The sequence below is a fragment of the Panthera uncia genome, chromosome F2, assembly GCF_023721935.1.
Source record: "Panthera uncia isolate 11264 chromosome F2, Puncia_PCG_1.0, whole genome shotgun sequence".
NCBI classification, from domain to species: domain Eukaryota; kingdom Metazoa; phylum Chordata; class Mammalia; order Carnivora; family Felidae; genus Panthera; species Panthera uncia.
The window spans coordinates 19671862-19692101 of NC_064812.1; the positions used below are offsets into that span (position 1 = coordinate 19671862).

General features: G+C 35.1%; 1 protein-coding gene across 4 annotated transcripts in view; it reads left to right on the plus strand.

Moving 5' to 3' along the window:
* Window positions 1-20240, plus strand: part of TAF2 (TATA-box binding protein associated factor 2) — a 102504-nt gene that overhangs the window by 37540 nt on the left and 44724 nt on the right. For 3 of the 4 annotated variants that reach the window (XM_049632958.1, XM_049632960.1, XM_049632961.1), the window contains 7 exons: window positions 1685-1750; window positions 3085-3337; window positions 6485-6625; window positions 9218-9328; window positions 13941-14134; window positions 14760-14899; window positions 18024-18093. In XM_049632958.1, coding sequence (XP_049488915.1) covers window positions 1685-1750; window positions 3085-3337; window positions 6485-6625; window positions 9218-9328; window positions 13941-14134; window positions 14760-14899; window positions 18024-18093 — 975 coding nt within the window. The remainder of the gene's footprint in view (window positions 1-1684; window positions 1751-3084; window positions 3338-6484; window positions 6626-9217; window positions 9329-13940; window positions 14135-14759; window positions 14900-18023; window positions 18094-20240) is intronic. The other variant, XM_049632959.1, reaches the window with a different exon arrangement.

Sequence of the window (20240 nt, forward strand, 5' to 3'; positions counted from 1 at the left end):
TTTGTTTTGCTTATTTCAGTAATCTCTGTAACCAATATGGGGCTCAAACTCACAACCCCAAGATTGAGTCGCATGCTCCTCTGACTGAGCCATCCAGGCCCCCCTTTATTTATTTATTTTAAGTAATCCTACACCCAACATGGGGCTCGAACTCACAGCCCTGAGACCCAGAGTCACATGCTTTTCCAACTGAACTAGCCAGGCGTCTCATAGAGAACATTCTTGATGTCTTTTAAAAACGTACATTGTCAGTGAAAATGTTCAACCATTTGTCTTTTATTTAATACATTTTTTCTTTACCATTCTTTTTTAACTCAGCCATTAATTAGCATGTATTCTGAATAGTGAAAGATGGGAGCATTTTTGTGCTTTCCTGGAGGAATGTATAGTAATCTCAAAACTTTAGGAACAGAAGTCTTACACTCACGATGACTACATTTAGGTCACCTCAGACAAATGAGGATGTCAGTTGATTCTGAAATCTCCCTGGAACCATTTTTCCTCTGAAAATTCTTTCTAGGTTCAGACTGAAATTCCCTTTTCCTTTTGTCTTGTCTTGGAAATTGGGAACATCTGATTGCTACCCTTTTCATAACATTTCCTCAGGTTTTTTTCTCTATAGTAACAATATGTTTTTTGGGTGTTCTTTGGTATGAGGAACACAGGAAGACTGTTCTCTGTTAATTTGTCTTCACCCAAGTTTTTAGTGTATAACCAGTAGATTTTATGATTCAAGAGTAATCTGAATGGAAGCAGTTGCTTTTGTTTTGACTTACCCTAAATCTTACTCATATTAGTTAGTTGTACATATTAATTAATACTATTAGGATGTTTTATAGTTAATCACATATTTCATTTCTTATAGGACAACACCTTGCACTTAGAGGACATATTCACAATTGTTCATGTCTCATTTCAGGCCTGGTTATTTTTTCACTTTTGTATAAAGTAAATGCTCCAACCAGAACACGTAGGGTATCAGAATGGATTAAAACAGCAACAACAACAAAAAAAACTAGGTCCATCTCTGCTTATGAGAGATTCATTGTAGACCTAAAGACACCTGCAGATTGAAATTGAGGGGATGGAGAACCATCTATCATGCTAATGGTTGTTAAAAGAAAGCCAGAGTAGCCAGACTCATATCACACAAACTAAATTTTAAAACAGAGATTGTAACAAGAGATGAAGAAGGGCATTATATCATAATTAAGGGATCTATCCATCAAAAAGATCTAACAATTGCAAATATTTGTGCCCTCAACTTGGAAGCACCCAAATACATAAAACAATTAATAACAAACATAAACTCATTGATAATAATACAATAATAGTAGTAGGGGACTTTAGGGGATTTCTTTGTTGATCTGTTTTTCTGTATAAAACAACTTACCAGTTCTTGGAAGTATATATATATATATGCTTTAACCTGACATTTAGTTACACATTTTTGCTTTTTGTTAAACTTTGATCGGGAAGACATTTCAGTGTCATTGGCTTCATTCCCTTCAGCTTAAATACTATAGACTTTTTTGTGTGTTTAAATTCCATTACACTCACTATCCTTTCTTCCTCAAGCTATCTTACAACGTTGCTTGCAGTTTTCAATTTGAATTTCAGCTGTTCTGTATCTCCTTTCAATTTGGAAATGTGCATTTGTAAACTTACTTTTCCCTAAATGTAGGAATAAGAAGAAAAAAATTCCACTGATGAATGGAGAAGAAGTTGACATGGATCTTTCTGCGATGGAGTAAGTTACTTGAGTTTAGGGATATATTTTGTGCATTCTCATTTATCTTGTTGTGCACATCTAAAGGTATATAAATGTGTTGAAATCAGTGCTTTCAAAACTTGTGAAAGGCCATAGAAACATTGTTTAAATAAAATCTTACATAAAATCGTCATTAACCAAAGAGTGAGAAGTCAATTTCGCCTGGCCCAGGCGAAACTAAGAGGAACTACAGGATGGTTATGGGGTGGGCAGTTTCCTTGCTCCACTGGTGCCCTCTAGAGCAGTGTTTCTCAAACTCTGATGTGCATGTCAGTCACTTGGGGATCTTCTCACAATGCAGTTTTTGATCCAGTACTTCACTAGTGGGTCCTGATAGTTGGCATTTCTAGTGAGCTGTCAGGTGATAGAGATTCTTTTTGTCTTTAGACAAGGCTTCAGGGCACTTTGAGGCTCCCTGTGATTTCAAAATACAATTTAAATATTGCTGTTCTAAATTTTATGTGGTAATGTTTATTAATTGACAGAAATATAATGTAGCTCAAACCTCATTTTGCTCATCCATATTATGCCTGTGTGTTTTGTATAAAATATCTAATTATTAAAAAAAAATCTAATTATTTACTAACTTTGTTGCCAAGTATTATTGCTGTTTATATATCAGTTATGTGCTTTTTCCATATCAAGTGCCTTGCCTATAGTAAGCACCCACTGGTATTTGGTGAATTAAAGTAGTATTTCAGGTGCTGTTCTTTTGATGAAATTGTTGGCACAGACTAGATTTTTAAAACTGTGCTTGTTACTTTGAGAGGTACTAGAGTACTAGAGGATAAATTCATGATATGCCTTTGATCTGTGATTTCAGAACATGCTGTTTGAAAATGAAGATCATGAATCTAACATTTAAAAAAAAATGTTAAAAATCAGTTAAACAAGTTAATTTGGTTAAATAAGTTCATTTCTTTGTCATAGATTGATTTCCAAGAAAAGGTGGCATTTACAGCCACAGTCTATTAGGCAGTAAAATGAAGAGATTTTTTTTCACATCACATAATCACAAGTCAGAATCCCCAAATTAGCATTTTCAGATGGAATTTCTTTGTGACAGCTATCTTCATATCCTTGAGTATCATTTAAGCAAGATTGATAAAGGTTAGCCACTGTGAGAAAATTGAAATACATTCAACATAATGAGAATGTTGTCAGTGTGGTTTAAAAAAAATGAAGAGTAAAACTTCAGGCAGTCTTGAATGTTTCATGTATAGAAGAGAATCTGTTTAACAAATGCTTTGTTTTCACTTTATAAATATATAAAATTGAAAAAAAATTAAAAAGAAAATTGTATTTTCTTTCAGTGCTGATTCCCCTTTGCTGTGGATAAGGATAGACCCAGATATGTCAGTGCTGAGGAAAGTTGAGTTTGAGCAAGCTGATTTTATGTGGCAGTATCAGCTCCGCTATGAAAGAGATGTTGTTGCACAGCAAGAGTCCATTCTGGCCTTGGAAAAATTCCCTACGCCAGCATCTCGCCTCGCTCTCACTGACATACTAGAACAAGAGCAGTGTTTCTACCGAGTGAGAATGTCAGCTTGCTTCTGCCTTGCAAAGGTGAGATGACATATGGTGGAAAGAAAACAGGATGACTACTACATATTAAAACAACAACAACAAAAGCTGAAAATAAATTAAAATTTACCATAGTCTTTAATTTTACTTGGTAGCAATTCCCTTGAAAGCTTTTTGCCAAATATGTGTAATAAGACTGATGTGAAGGAAACATGTTTTGACCTGAGCATGGATAATGCATTAAAAGTTCATAATTGCCAAACTGAAAGTAAGATTTTAAAACCAAAGAGAATTTTTTACCATTTTATTGAATTGCCAACCACATCGTTGTAGCGAAGAATGTAATTGGCGAGCAATTCCTTAGTTTGATGTTTTACATTATAGTACAGGAAGTCAGTTCATCTTAACTATCCCGTGGTGGTGACTATTTCATGGTGTGGGCTTAGTAATCAATATTAGTGATACATAATTTAGAATGATAGGTCCTATAATTTCACATGCTAGAAAAGTTAATTTCTTAAGAAAACTAAATATTTTTCCTTAGATGCAAAAAAACTGAAGGTAGAACAAATGAAAACCAGAAAAATGCAGACAACAATTTGGCCACAAATACTGGGTTCCAGGTATTTAAAAAACATCTTGATGATAGGTTCATTCCCATAAGTGACTCTTCTTCCTCACTGCTGAATCCATTTGTCCAACATCTCAGAAGATTGTAAATGGTTTAGATTCATTTTATTTTTAGTGAGAATTATTGGGTAGTTGCATTCCTACATTCTACTCAGATATGTGAGGACAAACATGGTATTCTTTGATATAATTTCATTGCTTCTATAAAGATCTTTGTGACTCTTCTGTGCTAAATTCTTAGCAGATCCATGAAGTTATAGACTATTTAAAGTTAATTATAAATCCATTCTTTTCAGACATGATTTTTATATACACTAAAAGTTTCAATAAGATATGGTTTTTGGAAAGCATTCTTGCAGACTTTAAATGTTATCACTGTTATTGGCTTATTTTTCAATTAGGTTAGATTTTAAAACCTTATTTAAAATCCTTGGTGATGATTCTATATGGTAGATTTAAAATGTTAGAATTATATTTGCCTAAGTGGACAAAGACAACTTATTCAGACTAGAAGCCATTTGCAAACGTATTTTCTTAAAACATAAAAGAATGCTCCTTGGCACAAAAACAGACACACAGACCAATGGAATAGAATAGAAACCCCAGAAATAGACCCACAAACGTATGGCCAACTCATCTTTGACAAAGCAGGAAAGAACATCCAATGGAAAAAAGACAGTCTCTTTAACAAATGGTGCTGGGAGAACTGGACAGCAACATGCAGAAGGCTGAAACTAGACCACTTTCTCACACCATTCACAAAAATAAACTCAAAATGGATAAAGGACCTGAATGTGAGACAGGAAACCATCAAAACCTTAGAGGAGAAAGCAGGAAAAGACCTCTCTGACCTCAGCCGTAGCAATCTCTTACTCGACACATCCCCAAAGGCAAGGGAATTAAAAGCAAAAGTGAATTACTGGGACCTTATGAAGATAAAAAGCTTCTGCACAGCAAAGGAAACAACCAACAAAACTAAAAGGCAACCAACGGAATGGGAAAAGATATTTGCAAATGACACATCGGACAAAGGGCTAGTATCCAAAATCTATAAAGAGCTCACCAAACTCCACACCCGAAAAACAAATAACCCAGTGAAGAAATGGGCAGAAAACATGAATAGACACTTCTCTAAAGAAGACATCCGGATGGCCAACAGGCACATGAAAAGATGTTCAACGTCGCTCCTTATCAGGGAAATACAAATCAAAACCACACTCAGATACCACCTCACGCCAGTCAGAGTGGCCAAAATGAACAAATCAGGAGACTATAGATGCTGGTTAGGATGTGGAGAAACGGGAACCCTCTTGCACTGTTGGTGGGAATGCAAATTGGTGCAGCCGCTCTGGAGAGCAGTGTGGAGGTTCCTCAGAAACTTAAAAATAGACCTACCCTATGACCCAGCAATAGCACTGCTAGGAATTTATCCAAGGGATACAGGAGTACTGATGCATAGGGGCACTTGTACCCCAATGTTTATAGCAGCACTCTCAACAATAGCCAAAGTATGGAAAGAGCCTAAATGTCCATCAACTGATGAATGGATAAAGAAATTGTGGTTTATATACACAATGGAATACTACGTGGCAATGAGAAAAAATGAAATATGGCCTTTTGTAGCAACGTGGATAGAACTGGAGAGTGTGATGCTAAGTGAAATAAGCTATACAGAGAAAGACAGATACCATATGGTTTCACTCTTATGTGGATCCTGAGAAACTTAACAGAAACCCATGGGGGAGGGGAAGGAAAAAAAAAAAAAAAAGAGGTTAGAGTGGGAGAGAGCCAAAGCATAAGAGACTGTTAAAAACTGAGAACAGGGGCACCTGGGTGGCGCAGTCGGTTAAGCGTCCGACTTCAGCCAGGTCACGATCTCGCGGTCCGTGAGTTCGAGCCCCGCGTCAGGCTCTGGGCTGATGGCTCAGAGCCTGGAGCCTGTTTCCGATTCTGTGTCTCCCTCTCTCTCTGCCCCTCCCCCGTTCATGCTCTGTCTCTCTCTGTCCCAAAAATAAATAAAAAACGTTGAAAAAAAAAATTAAAAAAAAAAAAAAAACTGAGAACAAACTGAGGGTTGATGGGGGGTGGGAGGGAGGGGAGGGTGGGTGATGGGTAATGAAGAGGGCACCTTTTGGGATGAGCACTGGGTGTTGTATGGAAACCAATTTGACAATAAATTTCATATATTAAAAAAAAAATAAAAAATAAAAAATGCAAATGGAAGAAATAAAAGATGATCTAAATTCTTGGAGAGACCTACCACATGAAAGGACCAAAAATCTCAACATAATAAAGATGTCAAATCTCTCTGGAAAAAAAAAAAAAGAATGCTCCAATTTAGAAATTGTAGAAAATAACTATAAGTGTACATAGGAATTTTATGGGGAGGTGAGTTGTTTGTTTTGGAAATGGTAATAAAAGCCTTAAAGATATCAAATTTCTGAGAATTGAAATTGTTGAAAACTAATCCAATTGTATTAATAAATTTTAAAAAGCTGTTTTATTTAAAATATGTTTTCAGTGGTGATGGACATTACTTCGTTTTCTGATTATTTGCAGATTGCAAATTCAATGGTAAGCACATGGACAGGACCACCAGCCATGAAGTCACTTTTTACCAGAATGTTTTGTTGTAAAACTTGTCCAAACATTGTGAAAACAAACAACTTTATGAGCTTTCAAAGCTATTTTCTACAGAAGGTACAGTTTACTTTCTTACGATTGTTTTATGCCACTATCTGTATATCTCAGCTTAACTTGGGGACTATTTAAATAACAGGTGTGTTTACTTTTTTATAAAAGGTTCTGCCTTTGTTCTTTTGTTTGTTTTTCTTCTTCCAAAATGTTCCCCAAATTTAATTGATTGTTCGTGGAATTTATGAGCTGTGTGTAAGTAACTCTGTATCCACATTTATACTAAAGTACATAAAAATGGATAATTTGACTTTTTGGTTGGTTACATGGTGGACCGAGGTATGGGTGAGGCCTTCTAATGGCATTCCTTCTAGAATGTGGACAGCCCTTCTGAGACAGACCAGTACAGTATCCATCTCTGGTTTCAGTCCCAGCTCTGCTCTCAGTTTTCATAAGGACAAGTTTCTTAACCCTTTGAGCCTCAGTTTACTCAGTTGTAAAATTTATATTTTTTAGAATTAAATAAATCAAGTATGTAAAGCATTTTATACTATATTTATCGCATAGTAAATTTTTTATAAATAGTAATCTAGAAAGTCAAAGTGGTGTGATGGTGTCACTGTTTTAGGAAGGGATATGGGAATGGAACGGTTGTCAGCATTTGGGCAATTTGCAAATCATTTGTGAAATGTTTTGAGTAATTTAAAGCAATAATGAAGGCAGAGGTGAGATTAAGTAGATCAGACTAGAAGGAAGAGTGAAGTTGAAATAGAAAAAACTAACGAAGCCTGTTTAATGATTTTGGTGTTGAAGAGTATGAGAAAGACATGTTGAGGATAAAGCAGCGCTGAGAAAGGGACATTTTGGGTTTGTTTTGTATACAAGGAGAAGAAACTTGAGGCATGTTTGGCACAGAGAAAGGTATCTTTGGAAAGGGAGAGATGAAATATTCAAGTGGAAGCAAGTCAGCATATAAAAGAGCAGGCGCAGTGTAAATTCTGAAGATACGAGCAGAGGGTGGGACATAGTCGGGAGTTCATTTTAGAAGAGATAAGAACATTCCTTTTTCTGAGGCAGGTGGAAAGCAGGCTGAGAGGAAGTGAAATGGTAGATGCTGAGGGGGATATTAGGTAAGGTGAGATTTTGTATGATAGAGGCAGAAGTAAAAGATTACCCAGCAACATTGAGACACCTGCTGAGAGTAGAAGTTACGATATAATTATAGTGAATTTCATCAGCAGAACAGATTCAGAATGAGCCAGGTTTGGGGAAAGCCAGTATTGATGTAATCAAAGTAGTCGTGACATCCTGTTATTTTACACAACTGAACATTCTGTACTACTTGTCACTCAGTTCTCTGTTGCCATTTCACAAATTTGTGGTATGAAAACAAGTTAATTTCTGTGTCTTCCCAATATGTCCCCTCCATTGTGCCATTGTGTGTCTGTATACCTTAGTTTGGTGTTTCATATTGAGAGTTGTGTCCCATTAGTGTGGGGAATGAGATCATTTAGGAAGTTTTGGTTTGTTTGCTTTTTAAATAAAATGGTAGGCAGTATCAGAATGCAGCACATATAATAAACATAAGGGGTTTTTTGGTTTTATTTTTTTAGTTAGTATACATGACATTTATGTGTGTGTAGACTGGGATGTAAATATATTTCTTACTGTAGGTTGCCATCAAAAACATTGGGAAACTAATGCGTTTAGAACAGTTTATCTTTCACATAATACTTTGAGTGGCAGAAAAGAGAGAGAAAAGATTACTGTCTAAACCAAACTTGAGTCCCAAAAAGGCAGAACAGGCATAGGAAAGGTATTTCTTGGAAAATAAATTGTTTTATAGCAGTTGTTGTTCTTATAGCATTAACAGTGTCTTTTGTTGCACTGTTGTAACACTGACTATCCTGTTGCTTCTGGTCCTTCATGCAAGCAAAGGAGCCACCCTCCTATTTGTCCCTCTGTTTGGAAAATTTGACTATCTTGAATCAGATGAGAGCATAGTCCAGATCTCCTTGCACACTGAGGACTTGGATGACTATTCATCTGTGGCTCCGTCTTGAGTTTAAATAGTTTTGTTTTACTGGTAAAGGTTACTGCTGTGTGAGTCAGGTTTCACTTCCTTAGAAAAGTTGCCTACAAAAATTTGGAAAGGGGAAACTTAGGCTGGATTTTAGATAATTTACCATTTTTCTTTAGGTTTACAGTGAGGTGGTGCTGCAGAATCAATGTCTCTCGGACTGATGATTGAACCCTGCTAACTGTCATAGGCGTTCAGCTGCTGTATCCTTTCATCTTAAAAACAGTTGTGAGGAAAGAAAGCTTTCAAGTCAGCAGTTAGCTAAAATCATCCATCTCGGAAGTAGAGTAGGAGTTGAATCGTAGTCTCTCTGGTGTTAAAACCTCTTCCTTTTCCACTGGATTTATAGGATTTATGTTACCTATAGTTTAACAAATGAAGACAAAGGCGTACAGGTGACAGTGCAGTTCCCTTGGTTTGCTTCTCGGCTCTTTGGTTGCAGTGTCCATGTTCTCAGTGGGACGGGGTGGGAATTAGAAGGGTTGGCTTAGGCTCTATCCAGATGTTTCAGTGAATTGTAGTAATGAAAGAGTTAGGTTATATGCTTAAAAAAGTTTGTTTTTGTTTTTGTTTTGTAGACTATGCCAGTTGCAATGGCTTTATTGAGAGATGTTCACAACCTTTGTCCCAAAGAAGTCTTAACGTTCATTTTGGACTTAATCAAGTACAATGACAACAGAAAAAATAAGGTAAGATACTTTAATGAATATTATAAGACCTACCTAGTGATGTTTGATTTTTAAAGAATATTTAGACTGTGAAATCATTGTTGAGTCCATGGTACTTAAAATTTCTACAGTTAGAAACATACAAACGTGATTTATTACAATGACCAGTGGAAAACAACCCAAGATTAGTTTTTTGGGGTTTTTTTTGTTGTTGTTTTTTTAATGTTCCTCATACCTGTTATAAGATGGAGATATTAGTGTATCAAATTTAAGGGAGCCTACTAAAACTTGCTTTGGTGAAGTCTGACAACCCAATTTTATTTTTATTCCTTTTTTCTTTTACCATGGGATGCACAGAAAACAGTTTCCTCTCGGAATAACTTGTTCATTGATGAATTTAACTCTTTTGTTTTTTTACCACAGTATGTGTTTATTAATTTATTTATTTGCAAACAGCTATTGAGTGCTATTCATTTTATCTTGTTATTATAACAATCAGCAAATGTTTTTGAGGCTATATGCTATGCTAGGCAGTGTACTGTGTTTAAATAGAAGGAAGAGATGGTAAGTGCTGTCCAGAATTTCATTTATTCATTAAATATCTAGTGATCAACTGCTGTATATCCCAGTCTGATTCTGGACCCTCACAGATTCCACCTGATGGAGAAATCAGACAAGTAAAACAGCAACAGTCATCCATAGTGGAAATACACATACACAGTTTTCTAGGAGAATTCAGTTTTCTGGTACCTTCCAAGGCTATAGAGAATGACTCAGGGAAGTTTTATATGTAAGTGATGACCCTCAAACTGAGTCATAAAGATGAATAGGATTTTTCCCAGTCTGTGAATGGGGACAGTCTTGGAAGGTTATTCTAGGAAGAGGGAACAGGATATATAAACATGTATCTGGTAGGATAAGTCAAATTCATGGAAAGTTTAATGAGACATTACAAGAGTAAAGAAAAAGTGATAAGTATGTTTATTAAAAATGGTGATTATTAACGAAAGTCAAGAAGACCAATTTTTCCTCAGCACAGTAGAATAACAAAGATTTAAGCTAAAAAGAGTCTTTAAAAAAATCAGTGCTTTAAAAGTACATTATAGTTGATAGACTTTTTCTTTCCATTTTTGAATACTGTTAAAAAAATTTTGTAAGATTTGTTCCTAGTCTACTGATTTGTTTTGACTTGTCATTTATAACATTCCTTTCTTCTGCACATGAATTTCTTTTACTGAAGATACAAGGTTAGGATTTTGGATGATATCAAATCAGATTATATTAAGATGGAATGGGGAAATACTTTGTACATTTGTTTATGTCAGTTTTCTTGTTTTGGGGGTGTTTATGTAATTTAAATCATGGTGGCCCCAGTACAGTACTTGTACTTTGTGAAGTGATTTCACTTACCTTAATTCCTTTAAACCTTACTTATTCTGTAGTTGGTAAATGAAAGCAAACCACAGAGGTCGAGAGTCTTAAGATTACATAGCAAGTATAATCTGGGAATTGTGCTATGTGCTGCTGCTGCCCATCTGTGTGGTGATCTTTTTAGTATACCGTGCTGTTTTACATGATGCAGTCATATATGTCATTAATGATTTTGTAAGGTGCAGCACAGTGATAGATTACTAAACTTTATACTTCATTATTTTTTGCAGAACAGTGTAAGACTCAATCTGTTTTAATCTTGAGCAGGCTAATCAGGTGTTATGGTTAGTGGCAATAAATTAAGATTAGCATCAGATGTGTGAGATAGATACTATTATCTCAATTTACATGTGAGGAGATAGAAGCTAATAAAGATTTACTTAGGGTAATAGGTCACGTGTGTGGCAGAACCAGGAGTTGAACCAGGAGTTAAACCCAGATCTGTCTGATATCAAAACTTATTCTGTTAAAAATTGCGGTTGGGAAAAAAAGACTTGGTTGTCATTTAAAGATCTATAGATTAATGGATTAAAATTTTAAGAACAGTTGCGATTAGATGGATCCCTAAGAATATTGCATCAATCATTTTATCTGTTTTTTAAAGCACCTCACTTCCAACCACAAATGATTTATTACTGAGGGCTTTGGTTAAGGATTTGTTTTTTTTTAAGTTTCACTACATAGATATAAAATTTTAAAAAGTGCATGAGAAGAAATGACAGTGTTTCTACAAGTAAAATTAGAGATACAAAACATTAAATGCCAAAAAGAAGTTGAGAGTCGGGGCGGCAGGGGGGAAATATTTTAAAAAATTTTTTAACATCTCATTAATTGGCAGAACATAAAATTCAGTATTCCAGATGAGTTAGTTTTCAAGAAGACTAAAATTTAATCCCTTTGAAGCCTAGTTATTAGCCATTTTATATGATAATCTTTTATGCATATATTCGTATTTCTAATAAACCACATGTTTCTGAAATTTCTGTGTTTTCAAGTGTGGTACACAGAAATGGGTTGAACTATTCCTGATTCCAAAGGGTCATTGTTAACATCCGACAGTCTTTGCTGTAACACACTGATATTGATGCCTTCGGGGTTTTTTGTTTTTTAAGGAATTTTTGCTGTATTTGAATGTCTGCTGCCCCACGTGTGTTCTACATATTACTTCTTCTTCCTCATCTCTTAAAACCTTGAGGTGATCAGATTATCTCGCTTGTTCAGTTAAGATTATAGTAGCTGTGAGAATTGGATGTGGTCTGAGGGATAAATGTTAAATCTTGGTTTTCCTACTTCACCCACGCTTCCATGTCATTTTTAATTTGTAAGTTATTTCTGTGATCTGAGTACTTCGGTCAGAAACAGCAGTTAAATAAATGGGCTCCTGCTTTGTTGGCAAAGTAGTTATCAGAGGTAACAACAAAGCGGTCAGAATACTTGAAGAAAATGTATAAATATAATTTGAATAATCTCTGAATAGAAATGGTCTTTCGGGGTGCGGTACCTGGGTGGCTCAGTCGGTTGAGTGTCATGATCTTGTGGTCTGTGAGTTCAAGCCCCGCTTCAGGCTCTGTGCTGACAGCTCAGAGCCTGGAGCCTGCTTCACATTCTGTCTCCCTCTCTCTCTGCCCCTCCCCCACTCATGTTGTGTCTCTCTCCCTCTTTCTCTGTCAAAAATAAACGTTAAAAAAAATTTTTTTTTAAAAAAAGAAAGAAATCGTCTTTCAGAATTTGAAACAAGGCTTAGAACCTGGAGAATAAAAAGTTGATAAATGCAAAATGTTAAAACAAAATTAGCATGACATAAGTCCATGACTGTTTTCTCTGGCCCTGGAGGAAAGGAATAGGACTTAGAGACTGAAGCTTCAGTGATTAATTTTGCAGTCATTAAAATGATTTGAAAACAAAACTTTGTTCAGAGTGAACAGGTGTGGAGTATTTTTTTTTTATTTGTTGTTTATTTTATTTTTTTGCCCAGTATCTAAACACAGAATGTGTAGGGATTCTGTCATTACATATGTCCCTGTAACCTTCTGGCTCCATGGTGGAAGTCACAGGGGCATTTGTTCCTCTTCTGTCTCCTGGTAGCTTGCGTTGCCACAGCACACTCCCAACACTGATGATACAATTGAATTTGCTTGCTCCGTATTCAAATTCCTAGGCTAAAGTATCTGATTTGCTGAGTGTAAATCAAGCTACGCCCAGATTGCCTTTCAATACATTGCTTTTCTGGGAATTGACTGGGATATGGATTTAGAAATTAGTATTTTTTGGATGGTTGTCCTGTTTCTCTGCCTTCTCTTGCTAGAACTCGCGTTTGTATGTCTTCTACATCAGCCCTCTACTTTCCTTTTCTCTCTACTTTAGATCTGCCTTTTTGCTTAGAATTTCAGGAGTTTTTTTTCCACTGTTATATTCCAATTTACTTTGATTCTGAATCTCTGCATATTTCTTTCTTTTTAAAATATGTTATGCTATTGCAGGGCGCCTGGGTGGCTTAGTCCCTTAAGCGCGTGACTTCGGCTCAGGTCATGATTTCACTGTTCAGGAGTTTGAGACCCGTGTTGGGCTCTGTGCCGACGGCTTGCTTCGGATTCTGTGTCTCCTTCTGCTCCTCCCCAACTCATGCTCTGTCTCTGCCTCTGTGTCTCTCTCAAAAGTAAATAAGCAACAAAAACATTGAAAATATGTTATATGCTATTAGAAGGCATACCATTAGTTATTTCTCAAATGATGTTCATGATAGTTTTGGGATTTTTTTTCCCTTCTTTTCCTTGCAAACTCTTTTTCCACTAAGTTATTTCTTACCTTTTGTTTGTTCTGGTCTTTCTTTTTTACGTTGATGCTTTCCTAATATCTGGTGACCCTTGATTATAAATTTATACGTAAGAGTAGAGTTAATAGCTGATTTCAAGTTCTGTGTTACCAGTAGCATTCGTGGAGCGTTGTCTTCCTTGTACAGGAATCTAGCTAGGTGACTGTAAGAGTGCCTCATGTGGTAAATACTAGTTGAGTAAACTAACGTATTACTAATTAGTGAGTCTCTTTCACTCTTTCTCCCAACGTACAACGACACAAAAGGCATAAATAATTCCCAGAGAACTTGCTTGTTTTTCAGATAAGTTACGTTCTGAAGTTGTAAATATTTTATTAATTTTTGAACAGAAGTGTGAATTTTGTTTTCTCGTGATCATTTTTGGCTTAGTTTTCAGATAATTATTATCGTGCAGAAATGATTGATGCCCTTGCCAACTCTGTTACGCCTGCAGTCAGTGTGAATAATGAAGTTCGAACTTTGGACAACTTAAATCCAGATGTGCGACTTATTCTTGAAGAAATCACCAGGTTTTTGAATATGGAAAAACTTCTTCCAAGTTATAGACATACTATCACTGTCAGGTATGATGAAAGTTACTTGCTTTTATAACTATAAGAGAAATTTATTCTCATTGTAGGAACTTAGGATATAAAAGAAAATTACAATGCTATATGATTGTACCATCACAGATTATTACTGTTTTGGAGAATAGCCTTCTAAAATTTTCCTCTTGTAACTAAATACATTTTTTAATTATGTGACAGATGTTGTATATGTAGTTTTTGAATTATATCATAAACACTTTGTCATGTCATCAGAAGTTCTTCATAAGCATTATTTTGGATGTCTGCATACTCTTTTTATCCCATTGGATATAGTATAAACATCTCTGTTGTTAAGCTTATTTAGATGCCTTTTCACTTCTGTCAACTTGTTAATAAATGGCTATCAAAAAATTCTATTTTTTTAGGAGTTTGCTAAAAAGTTGATTCACTGGTTCAGACATCACCACCAGTTCTCACTTTCCATATATGTTATCGACTAAATTACTGCAAAAAATTAATACTACAAAATTTAAAAAGATGGTTTCAAATCATATCAGTGTTTCAGTTTACTGTTAAGAGATTAATTCCTAATGCCTGGGAAATAAGTTTGATACAAAATACTTTTATAAAAATATTTAACTGTAAATACTATGTTTCCTAGTTGTTTGAGAGCCATAAGAGTGCTTCAGAAGAATGGACATGTGCCAAGTGATCCCGCTCTTTTTAAGTCTTATGCCGAGTATGGACACTTTGTGGACATTAGGATAGCAGCTTTGGAAGCAGTCGTTGATTATACTAAAGGTAACGCTTTAGAAATATATGCTCAGGGTCCTTGAGTGGCTCTGTCAGTTAAGTGTCTGCCTTCAGCTCGGGACATGGTATCACAGTTCCTGAGTTCAAGCCCTGCATTGGGCTCTCTGCTGGCAGCACAGAACCTGCTTTGGATCCTCTGTCTCCCCCCACCGCCCCCCTTTCTGTCCCTCCCCAGTTCATTCTCTCTCTCTCTCTCTCTTTCTCTCTCTAAATAAATAAATGAGTGTGTGTGTGAGTGTGTGTGTGTGTGTGTGTATGCTCATATCATTTCAGAAATGTTTACTATTTAAAGCTGTCTTCATTATTGAGGTTGCATATTACAAACAATATGAGATATTTAAATTTTAAATTGAAAGAATTTTTGATAAATGTAGAACTTTTATAAGAATTAATAAGTAATAGAAAATAATAAAATTCAGATATCTTTGGTCTTTTAATAAATCAGTGTATCATTCTATAGGTTTAATTCCATGTTATTAAACTAGAAGAAGATTTTGGGGAAATTCTAATTAAGTACTCAAGAAAACATCTTGTGCCTTTCAAAAGTTTGTATCTGTGAAAGTAGAACAAGATACGTACACAGAAGTCTCCATAGGGGGATCAGGCAAGGCTTTGTGAAGTTGAAGAAAACATAAGACCAAAAAATGAATAAGACGATATTATATATCCAAAACATTTAAAAAGATACAGAGCAGAAAAATAAAGAAATTAAAATATTAAAAATAAGTCATAAAGAATAGAGCGAGTAGAAGAAAAGCAATCATCCAAAAAATAATAGAGTACTAAGAAAGAGTATGAATGAAACTTCCTAAGCCAGAGTCTGATAAAATTTAAAATTTGAAGGTTAGGGAAAGAATGTGTAAGTTCTTAGGAATATCAGAACTCAGTTATTATATAGGATAAAAGAATAATGTAGCCTGTGACTTCTTCACAATATGAAGAGTTCAAAAGACCATAAACAAATAGCTAACATAATGTTTAGGGAAAACTGCAATCCTGCATTCTCTTTTTGCCCAATAGCTAACATAATGTTTAGGGAAAACTGCAATCCTGCATTCTCTTTTTGCCCAATTGTTACTCACGTAGACTTAGATTAAAGACTTAGATGTACATCTCCTATGTAACATTCTTAAAATTCCCAGAGAATTCCCAGCTGACCTGGAAGTGAATCACATTATAACTCAAGATTGGTGAAAGTGTGAAATGTGACTATGCCTATAAAATAAAGAACTGAGCCTAGGGGCGCCTGGGTGGCTCAGTCCGTTAAATGTCCGACTTCAGCTCAGGTCATGATCTCGCGGTCCGTGAGTTCAAGCCCTGCGTCGGGCTCTGTGCTGACTGCTGAGAGCCTGGAGCCTGTTTCAGATTCTGTGTCTCCCTCTCTCTCTGTCCCTCCCCCGTTCATGCTCTGTCTCTCTCTGTCTCAAAAATAAATAAAAGTTAAAAAAAAAAAATTAAAAAAAAAAAAAAAGAACTGAGCCTAAATATTTGTTAACATGGTTGGAAAATTTAATGGAAACTTCAAAAATAATTCCTTAAAAACAACATGCAAATATAAGAAATATGTCATTTTAATTTACATCTAGAATTTCAGATTATTGCACCTAAATATGGGAAGAGTAAAGAAGGTAGAGTGTGTTGTACTTCTCATCTGACTATGGAAAAAGAAGGAGTGGTTAATTTTAACATGTTAATAGAAGAAATATACTCAAATTTTTATAATTTTTTTGTAAATATCAGAAGTATGTGTATAGTAAAATTATAAAAGGATAAGAACAAAGTGTGTATCTTATATATGTTGAGCTAAGTTCAGAAAGGACGGTCATTTGTTCTTCTTATTGAGGGTTAAAATAATTCTTTCTTTTAAGAAGTGGTGAAAACAGTGATCCTCTATCCCTCTATCAATCTTCAGTTTTGATTTGACATTTTACCAATTTGTGAAATCTAGAAGTTCTGAGATTTACCAAATATGCCAGTATTTCCAACCTTCTTTCCTAAGGGACGTGAGTGATGTTTACTGTCAAATAGCTACAAAGATTTCATGCATTAGTACTACCTGAAATGAAATAGAATGCTAATATTGTCATTTCCAAAAGAATGCTAAGTCAATAAGTACTTAATTGAGAAGTGCTTTGGTGTTATCCATGAATCTAGATCATTAGAAAGTAAAAAAATGGACGATATTAGAAATAAAATTCTGATAATAAAGCTTTTCAAATCATAAAAGCATAACTTGTTGAAAAGGTGAATGGAAATAGCTAACGAATGACTTTATTGAGGTATATTTATAGCATGATTTTATGTTATATTGAAAAGTTAAGGCTGCTCTTTAGTCTCAAGTGAAAGAAACCACTTGGGTAAAAACAGTTTTTCATATTGTATACTGTAATATAGTTGAGGTGCCATTGGGTATCAAGTTTCCCTACAATTTGATTTAAACATCTAGAAACACAGTTTTATTTAAACATATTTTTCCATTTAGAGTTGCTCATCTTTAATTTAGGGTTTTTAATATAATTTGCTTTATCTTGTACTTGTCATTGATTTGAACATTAGTGAAAAATATGCACTTGGTTCTGTTTTACGTTTTGGCTATATGAATGAATGAAATTTACAAAGTGACTTTTCCTACGGAAAATGTAAGAAGTTGCGTACAGCTTTCAACTCTGAAGACGGCTAAGGCATAGCCCTAAATATTAAGCGTAAATTCCCTCCTTGTCCCTTACTATTTCATTTGTTATAATTAGAAACAAATATATTTCTTAAGTTAGAGAAAGACAAATACATGATTTCACTCATGTGGACTTTAAGAAGCAAAACCGATGAACATAGGGGAGGGCAAGGAAAAATAAGATAAAAACAGGGAGCAAACCATAAGGAGAACAAACTGGGTTGCTGGAGGGGAGGGGTGTGGGGGGATGGGCTAAATAGGTGATGGGCATTAAGGAGGACACTTGTTGGGATGAGTACTGGGCATTGTATGTAAGGGATAAATCACTAAATTCTACTCCTTAAACCGTTACTACCCTATATGTTAACTAACTTACTAACTTGGATTTAAATTAAATAAAAATAATAAATAAATAAAATATTTCTTTATTTTTATTTTCAGTGGACCGGAGTTACGAAGAACTGCAATGGCTACTTAATATGATTCAGAATGACCCTGTCCCCTATGTAAGGTTAGTTTTTGTGCTATACTATTTTGATTTTATAAGTCCTAAAGTAAATTGAATAATTTTGGAAGATTATATGTGAACAAAACAAGTTTTTATTATTTTCAAAAATAGAGGAATATGTTATTCATTTATTAATGTCTTTTTTATGTGTTTTTTTTTTAAATTAGATATGCTTTTGGAAAGACATTTTTAAAAACACGATTTGTTTCCTGTTTTTTTTTAATGTTTATTTTTTGAGAGAGAGAGAGAGAATGAACATGAGCAGGGGAGGGGCAGAGAGAGAGAGGGAGACACAGAATTCTAAGCAGGCTCCAGTCTCTGAGCTGTCTGTACAGAGCCTGACATGCGGCTTGAACTCACAAACTATGAGATCATGACCTGAGCCGAAGTCAGAGGCTTAACTGACTGAGCCACCCAAGCACCCCCAAAAATATATTGTTAATAAAGTTTATTCCCTGCAATTTTACATACAACTTCTATTATAATTTAAAGAAAAGCTTATATAGCAGTATGTACTGTACATATCCCTTATGTGCTGATTGATTCAGTCTGTTTTAAAAGTGAGAAAAGTGTCTTGGTGTATTCCATTTGTTCCTTTCTATCTCATATGAAATCTCAATTTTTATTACACAGACTTAGTATTTAAAAAGTATAATATAATATTTAAAATTTAGAAAATAAGGGAACATAGAAGAAAATCCCAGTCCTGACATAATAGCAGTTTTCATTTTTGTCTTTGTTCTAGTCTTCATTGTCTTTACTTCTGCTGCTTTTGCAAAGTAGGATGTTCACAGTATATTTGAGTAGGATTAAATTTTTGACCATGTCTGTCTTCCTTTCTTTGTACATGTTAGGCCTGTAAATTTTTGTTCATTTGTTTTAAGATTATGACTTCATAAAATAAAATTTGAGTCATTGAGAGTAATTTAGATTATAGTCCTTCCAGTTAAGCTGCTCTTTTTTTTAAGTTTATTTATTTATTTTGAGAGAGAGGGAGAGAGAATCCCAAGCAGGCTCTACACCATCAGTGCAGATGCCTGGCATGGGGCTCACCAACCATGAGATCATGATGTGAGCTGAGATCAAGAGTCAGAGGCTAACTGACTGAGCCACCAAGGTGCCCTACAGTCCCTCCAGTTAGAAACAAGAGCATAGACCTAGAGATGTTAATTATCTTCCTCAACTTTACATATAGGTTGGCAGAGAGTTTTCTTTTAAAAAGGCAAACTGCTTTCTAACCTCACTGAATTGCATCTGGGCATGAGGAGTCCATCTAAGAGATTACAGCTCCCTAGCAAAGACATTGTCTTTACCAACAGTTGTTTTTCAAGTTGGTTGTAACAGTGAGTTCTTGGTTAAGTCACCTTATTCAGTGGTTTATGTTTTACGTTTTCCTTCCCACTTCCCTTCTCTCTTCCCTCCCCTCTTTCTTCCCTAACCCCAACCCAAACCTAACTATTTCAGATGCTTATTATATACGTATCTTTGTATGAAGTTTTGCTGTTAATTATTTCATAGTTCTTGATTTCTGATGTAAATTCTAATTTAAGTGATTTTTCCTTGTGATTGAGGTGTACTAAAAGGTAAGGTTGGCATGGACAAAGATACTCATCCATTCTAAGGTACATATTTATATAATAAATAAAAAAGAGGATAAGCAGGAAACCAGCCTCATCTCTTATCTGACAAAGTTCATGCATTTGAAAATTTATAAGATCCTATTGATAGCAGGTAGGAACAGAACTTATAAATACAGTATAAACAAAGCTCATCATGTATTCATTTCTGTTTTCAGTTCACAACATCAGAACTAACATTAAGGCGTGTATTTCTGAGATCAGGGAATTATGTTTTGAAGACCATTTTTAGCAGATTATAATACTATGTAATATTTAAAGTTGCCCTATTGTTAAATTATATGCTATGTGATTTATTTTATTTTATTTTATTTTTTTTTAATATATGAAATTTACTGTCAAATTGGTTTCCATACAACACCCAGTGCTCATCCCAAAAGGTGCCCTCCTCAATACCCATCACCCACCCTGCCCTCCCTCCCACCCCCCATCAACCCTCAGTTTGTTCTCAGTTTTTAACAGTCTCTTATGCTTTGGCTCTCTCCCACTCTAACCTCTTTTTTTTTTTTTTTT